Here is a 9895-nt window from a genome sequence, read left to right as displayed (position 1 = left end):
ATATCGCGCAAAGAAGCAAATCAGCGGCTCACCGATGGCTTTATCACACAACAATAACCATTAGTAAAGGACTCGTCCATTTACACGCATATAGAGGCGAGCGCGGGCACGCAGACGAATAACGTCCATGAGTTACAATAGAATTTACAATAGAAATGTTTTCAAGTTTGTAAGGCTGGATACGCGTCAGTATGTTTATCTTCCACGTGAATAATAATAACCGAACGAGACGGCTAGGAATGAGGTGAGAAAATGAAGAAATTGATGGTCCTGTGTTGTTATATTCTCAGTCGTCTCAGCGTATATACAACGCACGAAGCACAGTAACGCGCAGTTTCTTTTAAGGATTTTCACATGAACGCGGAATGAGCGCATGTGGAGATAAGTTGTATGTACGCGCGCTTCGATTTTCCGTCGCTAAGCCGTAAAATCGGCTTGAATGTGCCTCAGGGCTTGATTGGCTCGCCGAATTCTTGATCACCGACGAGATAAAGGAACTGGAAGGCAATGGCGAGGAGGCTAATGCCCAGTAGGTCGCCCATCGCCGTCAAATAGGGTATCGCCGAGTTGTCCGGGTCAATTTTTCGCTTCCACATCCAATGGATCATAATGTAGGCGATGTAGAGCAGGGCTGCCACCTGAAGCATCGCCGCGCACAGGTAGACGAATACGAAGAGCGTGCTCATTGAAGTTTGGCCTTCCTTCATGTAGTTGATCAGGTAAATGAAAATCACGTGCCCCGGTATTACCATTCCCATGAGGACGCGAGTAGTTCGCGCGTGCATTCCTGAAAGCATTGGAAAAACGTTAAAATTACACGCTTTGCGCATATTCTCTACCGACCTTCGATATCACAGACTTCTATTTGTTTTTCTTATTTTTCTTATCTTTTTTTTTTTTTTTTTTATTTAGAGCGCCGACAGTCCACTTTCGATAGTTGAGCTCGACAATGTCTTATTATATTTAGATTTTTCACCAGTATCGCGGTCGTCCGAGTATGTCGTTAACGCGATTTATTAATCGTTAATGTATTGAATAATGGAATATCATAGGGTTAGCATAAATATTTCGAAGATAATGATATTTATTAAGTTTATTTTTAATAGGATTGCTAAGCAGAGCGCTATGTTACAAATAGCAAAAATTATTAAAGATTATTTTATCAAACGAGAAGAAAAATATTGGCAATTTTAAATGTCATTATCTATTCAGTTAAAATATTACTATTTTCAATTTGTAATTATATTTTATCATATATATATATATATATATATATATATTTAATATATATATATTTTTTTTTTTTTTTTTTTTATACAACCATTAAATTTTTATTACTTTATGATGCTTGGTACATTCAATCTAAGCAACAATTCTCTCGATAGTTAGAGACGGTTAGACTGTATCACGGACCCTAGATCCTATTATTTAATACTAGAAGATAATTCCTAAGGTCTTATTCACATTTGTATGTCCATAAGGTCGTTATTTTATTTCAGTGGTAAAACTTCAAAACTAATTAGATCAAGTTAATTGGTCAAATATTTTTATAAACTTACAAGTTTATAAAAATATATTCCCCTATTGTATATATATATATATATATATATATATATATATAATAAAATAATAACGATACCAATGACTGACTAAAGAAATAAAATTTTTTCTCGAATAAACAATATTTCATACATAAAAAATATTAAATTCTTTTTTCTTTCTTTTTTCGTTATTTTTTCTTCTTTAATTTATATCGAAGGCCTAATTTTTCATACATTTAATATTTGATTGGTATTTGAATATTAAACCTAAACGTTATTAGAAAATCAGATAATATTATTTAAATATAATTTAATCGACAGAGACTAATTTTGCTCGGTTTAAAGTAAAAAAACAAAAATTTGCCTTGAATTATTTTGGAAACACATATCATGTACTATAATGTAATTTGATTAAAATGGTTTTCCTAAAATCATTATTATAAAAAGCCTTTATAAATGTGTATGCAAAGTATCGGAATAGTCGTTATGTAAAATATACTAGATATTTTCATATTTTCTGCTAGGAAAAGTATTAGTTCGTAATAAAATTATATCAGGAGTATAAAATATCCTTAGCGTAGATTGCATATAGCTAGTATATTCACATTTAGTAATGTTTATTTTTATCTTGATAAATAGATGAAGAAAAAGAAAAGAAAATGAAACAATTTAATACATTTTGAAATATTACAAATTTATAATTTTAAAGCTTTTGGCGATTATAAAAACTCGATACTTCCAAAAGCAATTAATATTAAAGATAAATTTTTATTTTGTAATAAAATACTATAAACAAAGGTACTTGAATATCTTGGATTTTTGAGGTATTAATTTTTTTTCACGGACTTTAATAAACTATTGGTGTCACCCAGTGACCCTTGCTGATACAATGATAGTTAAGTCAATCAAGCGTTTGCTATTTAATTTGATGGATCATATCAATTACAATGTTATGCAGCGAATCACAACCTTGTATCTTATTTGTACAGAACATTAAACGAACGCTATATTTCATCTTCCATTGTGTAGGAATGAGTGATTTATTTAATTTTTTTTTTCTTTTTCTTTTTTTTTTTAACTGATTTTACAATTATATAATTATAAATACATAAAGTATGGAATTATAGGTAAACATTTACGATATGATTTACGATACGATTAATATTCTATTAATTTAGTTAATTAATTTTCTACGATTGCTTTCTTACAAGAATACTTGTAATTGAATTGTTAGCTAGAGTATTTTTTTTTTTTTTTTTTTTTTTTTTTTTTTTTTTTTTACCGAGAAATTAATTTTGTCAGTATTATTAATTTATAATGTACTGTTGTAAGCTGTGAATATTAAAATTTTAGAAATATTTTTAAATGCCGAATTAACCCGAATAATTTAGAGAATATAAACAAGTCGAATAAAAAAAAAATGATCATAAATATTTTCATTTAGATCGTAAAGTAAGACGGTGCACTGTTTTACCAATCAAGCGTCGAAAACGGCAAGCAGAAAACATTTAATTTATATAAAATTTAAATATATTTGTAATAATGTTTTCTCCAAGATAACTCAAGACGATTTTACTAATTTTCTAAATCAATTTTATGTGTCGTAAAGTCAGTTCATTGAAAATTCGTTCATCGTTCAACGTTCTAAGATAGACATTCTTAATCTACACACCTCAAAATACTATCCAATTATAAAATTTTTATTAAATATTTTATTGTTTTGTTGTTTTTTGTTTGTTTTTTTTTTTTTTTTTATTGTTCTTTATCATTCTTTCTCCAGAAATTATTTATACTTGGAGGATCAATTTTAAGCATAATTTTTATAGTTTACAACGATATGTCGAACAATTTGAATAGTTTGAGTAATTTGAATGACTCGATGATCCATGACTCAATAAGAAATCCGGCAGATAATACTATCTCGACAACGAGGTGTATAATTCCTAATGATCGAACGTGAGGAAGTAGGAAACGATCGCCGATTACAAAAAAAAGACGTTCGTTGATACGATTACGGCTTATCTTGAGAAGGAATTTTCGTTCTTAAGTCGCGCGATTCGAAAAACTCGATAGAGCCCCGAGGCACGTGCTGTGCCTGCTGTCCCTCACCTTTCCCAAAGAAGCTGGCAATGGGGGTGATGAAGATAACCGGATGCGTGTGTCCTGGAGGGATAAGGAGTGTGCCAAGTTCCGCCTGTTTGTGCAGAGCTGTTGAGATCCTGCTCGCTTGGACGGCTACGAGGTTGCCGCCGACGCCGTTGATTACCGGCTGAAAGACCGTGAGATTCTCGAAGCGAGACACCATAAATTCGAGAATCAGTCCACCGCAGCTGAAAGTTAAGGTAATGTGATATTTAACATTACGTCGGCTTGTACTTTAATTGCCTGCTCTGTGGTCGATATTGTACGTGTTATATTTAGAGTGCGGGCGCTTTCAATTCCTCTGTCTTATCTGTCTTTATCGACAATTAGTATCTGCACTTGGAGATATGAATGACATTGTCGTATGTGAAATATTATTAATGTGGAGCGTCTGTAGTCTTAGCTTGTTTCATATTTTAAGTGCCGAAAAGTAGAATTAAGAATTTTTGTTCTCTCCTCTACATTCGTATATATTAATTATCTATTAAGTTTTTCAACAGCAGCATTGATAATGTCCGCTTCCTCAATGTGTTAATATTACGCGTCCGGAAAGTTATTTATCATTCATTACAAGTGTGAGTGCTGTTGGTCAAATCCGTAACAATATCCGGTGCGCTCAATGTCAATATTGTTAAATTATCAATTTGAACAACTTATTGGTGATTAATCTTTTTTTCCAAACAATACTTTAACACAGATTTATATAGATTTGCCTTATGTCAATGGTAATCATTAGATAAGCATTGGCATTATTTATATAAGATCTGTCGCTCATAGTTAACATACGATTTTATGATAATATCAAGATAATATATAAGTAAGTTCGTTTCAATTAGGCGCACTACTAAATGATCTGTAGTATGAGAATTTAATGCTCACTCTACGATAAGGTAAATATATGCTTACTCAAATCACTCGCTCACTGTTGATAAATCTCTAGCTTAAAATTCATATTTATATATATATATATATATATATATTCATAGCTTTTTCTTTCTTTCATGTTTAAATATTTATGTTATGAACAAAAAAAAAAAAAAAAAAAAAAAAAAAAAAAAACATAAACACAATTTAAGATCATTTTTTAAAAGCTTGCGTGACAAATTTTAATATTCTTTCATAGACAGTTGTGTGGAATTTACGTTGCATATTTTTTTTACATAGGGAAAAAAAAATCATCGAATGCCAATTTCTCATTTCTAAATCAACGACAGCATGTCTGCCTGTAGTGCTATTATACCGATATTAATTATGGGTTAAAATTATCTGGCCTCGCAATTATTTTCATAATAAACATTGAATCGTCAAATTAAAGCCAGCAGATAACGGACACTCATTCGTCAGTCCAATTTTATTTATGTATAGTCGATGTAACATCAATGCTTAACTACTGGCATTAAAATAAAAATAAAATTTTTTGACAAATTACACGTGCCTGTATGGATTTTAGGGTAAAAGTCCCATTTGATAAGATGCCTAAGTCTAAGCACAACCGATCCTCAATATAATTCTATATGAGCGGCTTTCATTGTCCAAGTTGCCAGCAGAATGGCAGAAGCTAAATTACGGGGAGAACGTGTAAGGAGAGAAAAACTGGTGTACCGACCTGCTGATGAGCATGGCGACGATGACGGGTGTCCAGCCAAAGTAGAGGACGTCGTTGGTGTACTTGTTCTTCTTGGCTATCCAGACCCAGAGGGGAGTAACGAGGACGTAGCAGGCGATAACGAGGGGCGCGAGCCAGTCCTGCTTATCGATGGACTCGTAGAGTATCGTCGATATCCAGGAGAGTAGGGCTAGCGAGGTTATGTCCCCGAGGCTCGCGGCTATGGGGGTGGCCACGTTGTCCGGATTGATGTGACAGTGGCGCGAGAAGACGATGACGCCCGCGGTGATGAGCCCGAGGACGAACGAGGCCAAGGACGCGGTCACGAGGCTGCTCGCGCAGAGTAGATAGGCGTGGTCGAGAGAGACGGTGCCGTTGCGTATGGCTCCCATGACGATGGCCACCACCGAGCCCAGGAAGCCCACCACTATCGCTTGGCACTGTTCTCGTACACAAACGTATGCACCCGTTAGTTGTAGGGTGTATTTACAAACGGGAAAATTTCACGGCACTTTCTCCCTGTTGCCCGAGCTATTAATTTTACTAAGTCCCTCTGCCTCTCTTTATATTTTCGCAAAAATTTTTTATGTACCACTGCTAAAGCTGTCAAAGTAATTGCATTTTTTTTTTTTTTTTTTTTTTTAAATACACGAAGCAAGTTCTAATCTAGATTTTGCCATAATTTACAATAATCTAAAGAAAATGCATTATATGATTGGCTCACAGCAATTTTATTAAGTATGAAATTCGGTTTATTTCAATTTTTATACCAGCTTAGTTTAGTTAATCAATAAAAATTAACTTTGATTTATTTACTATATTTCCGTATAATTATATGTAGTTTTTGTATTTGGAGTATTGCGTCGATACAATAATAATTTTGTATAATTTTTTGATGATGGTAATGATGATGACGATAGTGACAGTGACGACAATGATGGCAATTATGGCGATTATGCAATATTCTTATATGTTATATTTATTATACTGACAAATTTGACTTTATACAAGAAAAAATACGTACCGCGTTTTTTTCTTTTTTTAACATGATTTATTATTTTTATCGCGATATACGTTATGCAAAGTGATAAAATAATTGGTTTGTATCATTCAAAAAAGCACGCAATAGCTTTAAGTAAAGAATACTGTAAATTATACTTAAATTATATTTATATAATAATGTATCCAATAATTGAGTGTGTACGAAGAATACATTTTTCAACTATTTGTATTACTATTGTTTTTGTTACTTTAAGATTGTAGTAACAACCTAAACAAAACTAACATTTTTGTACTAATTACAGTACTTTAAATTAATAAAATATAGTAAATATAGGGTACGGTATAGAATAATAATTATTGTAAATAATACTAATATATTTAATTAGTGAAATCAATGTACTTGCAAAAAGGTTAAGGATAAATTGTAATTATAAATGCAACACGTGTATTGAAAAAATTTTTTAGAACTTGAGCCCAACGTCACAATAGTATTTTGTGCCGTAGAATAATAAAGTTAAATAGTGAGCCAAGAAATAAATAACATTTAAAAAAAAAAAAAAGTTTTAAAACTTTAAAAATGTTTTCATAAACCATTGAAATTTCATATAATAAGCCATTTATAACAGATTGTTAATGCCATTCTCTTATATTACAAATAAAGTATTAATAAAAATAATGAATAATAATAATAATATGTAATGTTGGTGAACACATTAAGATCAAACGTATCGAAAGTATATACATATTTTATAAAGTTCTATTCATAATTTCAGTAATAGTCATACGTATATATATATTTACTCGGAAATAATAATAATAAAGTAATTTGATGAAAATAATATTGGATTTATTTGTAGAAGCTAATATAAAGTTTTCTCTAGCTTTATCTTGAGACTAATTATGGAAAAAAGATATATTTAAAATAAAGATTTTTCAAATCAAATAAAAATGCAAACTACATTCATTTGAATATTTATATACGAGATTTGAAAATTTGTGTATATATATATATATATATATATATATATATATATATACACACATAAATTTTCAAATATATATATATAGATAGATAGATAGGAGAGAGAGAGAGAGAGAGAGAGAGAAAGAGACTCGAATAATTCTAGTAAAATGGTTATTGAATGTTAAACAAACGAAAATGACGCGGTGACGTATAAGCACAAATAAACTAATTTTATTCATAATCTCTAGTAATTTCTCGATAGAGGCTTAAAATAAATCAATAGGCTAAAATTATCGATATATGTATTGGAAGTTTGTCGATGTTATACGCTTTATAGAGTATATAGAATACAGTAATAATACGATATTGGAAATTAAATTAGGGCCCGCATATGATCATAATGGTTCTCCATTTGATCTGCCATCGGCCCTTTTCCTTTATGCCCAACATGCGAAAAAGAGAAAAAAAGCTCGATTTGTTACCGCCCGCGGCTACTATCACTGCTGAAAGTCTAATATTCATCAAACGGTGCTGTGCATCTCGTGTTGTGAATTACGTATATATGCATATGTGTATATATGTGTGTGTGTGTGTGTGTGTCCCGGGCAAATATGAGGCTGTCTGCGTTACGCCGATAGTCCCAGTCGTAGTCGAAGGTGGATTTACATGGAGCCGTCGGGCTGCGGATACCGATTAAGAAACCTGGACTATCCAGGATCGCAAGGCCAGCTGCTGGGAAAATTGAACAGTTAACACCGCGTGTCTTTTTAAAGTGAACTCTCGGCAAATTTCATGCGTAGTAGTAGAAGTCAATATTGGCAATGGCTTTGATGAGTTGCGCCTGGAGCCTTCTAATGCATATTGTCATTAATTGCGTGAACAGGAGCGAAGACCGAACGTTATTGTAATGGTTTTGTGCTATAACAATGTTGACCCGCGCTCTCGTTAATTATTTTATCAACCTTCGGCTATGCCAAGTCCACAGTCTTATGTAATACCTGTCCAAATAATAGCGAATGTGAAAGCTAAGCTGGCATAGAAATTCATGGCAATTGATTATTAATTAGGAGACCGATCGTGAAGTGAATTTTTTCATCAACTTGAAAATGTTTTCGAATGATTTACGCACGATGCACATTTGTTCAGGTGCGAGCAAGATTTTCATTGTTAGGGAGATGATCAAAATGTACTTCATTAGAATTCTACCATGAATTTTAACGTAATTTATTAATACTATTATTATTCGCAGAGATATTTCGGAAAAAAAATAGCTATAATAATAGAGAAATAAAATTGAGTAACAAAGAGGAAGCATTCTAATATAGAAATATAGTGATAATATTGTTTATAAATTATCATTATTTAAGACATATATGCTTAAAAAAATAAGACATATAAAATAAGAATTTTTATAAGACAATTTTAATTATCAAAATCCAAACAGTTTAAAATATTAATGATATGAATTGAGTTCTCATCACACTGTAACGTCAATTTTTATAATTCGAAAAAGAAGAAAATATCGAATGGAATCATTTTTTAATAGTTTCTTTATAACATTACGTAAAATAGTCCCCGTAATCATGTATAAGGAATTATAATTATAGCAACAATAAGACATTTAATTATATGCTATAATAAATAAAAGCTATATAGCCTTATGAATTTATATATTCTTTTAACAATAATTTGGTACGAATCTAGACATTTTTTTATCTTTATAAGAATTTCCTAGCATGGCTAAAATTGTTTAGTAAAACAGTAAAACAGAGAATAAACCACTGACATGACATTTAACTTTATGATTATCGAGCTTCCACTGAGATGGACGGATGATTTATTCATTTCATTATCGCAAAATGCCTAATACCTTGCCTATTTTCTCATTGCGCATGATCTGACTCCTTTTGCCCATGGCGCATACAGATTTTGCGAAGATATATTTAAAACTGACTCTAGTTTATCTTTAAAATTATATAAGAAATATTAGTAAAGGGTTTCAAATTTTAAATTATTTTTCCTTTTGTATAGAGAAAAACTTGTAATTACATTAAAATATAATAATATCTTATTTGAAATATACCTATATATATATATATATATATATATATATTTTTTTTTTTTTATTTTTTAATATGTAAACCAATAGAGTGAAAAATTCATTTTCATTAAACCACAACATATTTTTTATTAAAATTTCATACAAATTATTAATACAAAATATAATTCAAGACATAAGATTACTTTAAATATTTGATAAAATTTGACCTTCAAATACTTTTTATACTTAATTTTTCAATAAAATTGTTTATACGTAAAAGTGGGAAGGTAGTTTTCATATTAAGAAAATTAAAAATTTGCATATTAAGGAAAATCTGTAGCAACATCGCAAAGGCAATTAATATAAAATAGAAATCACTGATCTCGATAAATCAAATCCAATGTTGTATGTATATAATTTTATTTCAATATAATGATATTTTATGCATGATATTATATTTTTCTAATTTGAAATGTATTACATTTTAAAGTTCGATATAAATTACAAAATAAAATGTAAATATTTAGTTGTTAATACTCTTCATTCGGTTAATTCAATTAAAATCAATTGATTAATTTAATTAATCAATTATATTAATT

The 9895-nt window shown here is 30.6% G+C and overlaps 1 protein-coding gene across 2 annotated transcripts in view; it reads right to left on the bottom strand.

Moving 5' to 3' along the window:
- Positions 1-391: 391 nt before the first annotated feature.
- Positions 392-9895, bottom strand: part of LOC105361319 (solute carrier family 41 member 1-like) — a 20610-nt gene continuing 11106 nt past the window's right edge. For both annotated transcript variants that reach the window (XM_011498449.1, XM_011498448.1), the window contains exons 4-6: positions 5290-5729; positions 3651-3871; positions 392-787 (exon numbers count right to left, since the gene is read on the bottom strand). In XM_011498449.1, coding sequence (XP_011496751.1) covers positions 447-787; positions 3651-3871; positions 5290-5729 — 1002 coding nt within the window. In that variant the 3' untranslated portion in view covers positions 392-446. The remainder of the gene's footprint in view (positions 788-3650; positions 3872-5289; positions 5730-9895) is intronic.

The sequence above is a fragment of the Ceratosolen solmsi genome, unplaced genomic scaffold, assembly GCF_000503995.2.
Source record: "Ceratosolen solmsi marchali unplaced genomic scaffold, CerSol_1.0 scaffold30, whole genome shotgun sequence".
In the NCBI taxonomy this organism is placed as follows: domain Eukaryota; kingdom Metazoa; phylum Arthropoda; class Insecta; order Hymenoptera; family Agaonidae; genus Ceratosolen; species Ceratosolen solmsi.
The sequence above is the reverse complement of the archived record's forward strand: the minus strand, read 5'-3'. Positions and strand labels throughout refer to the sequence as shown.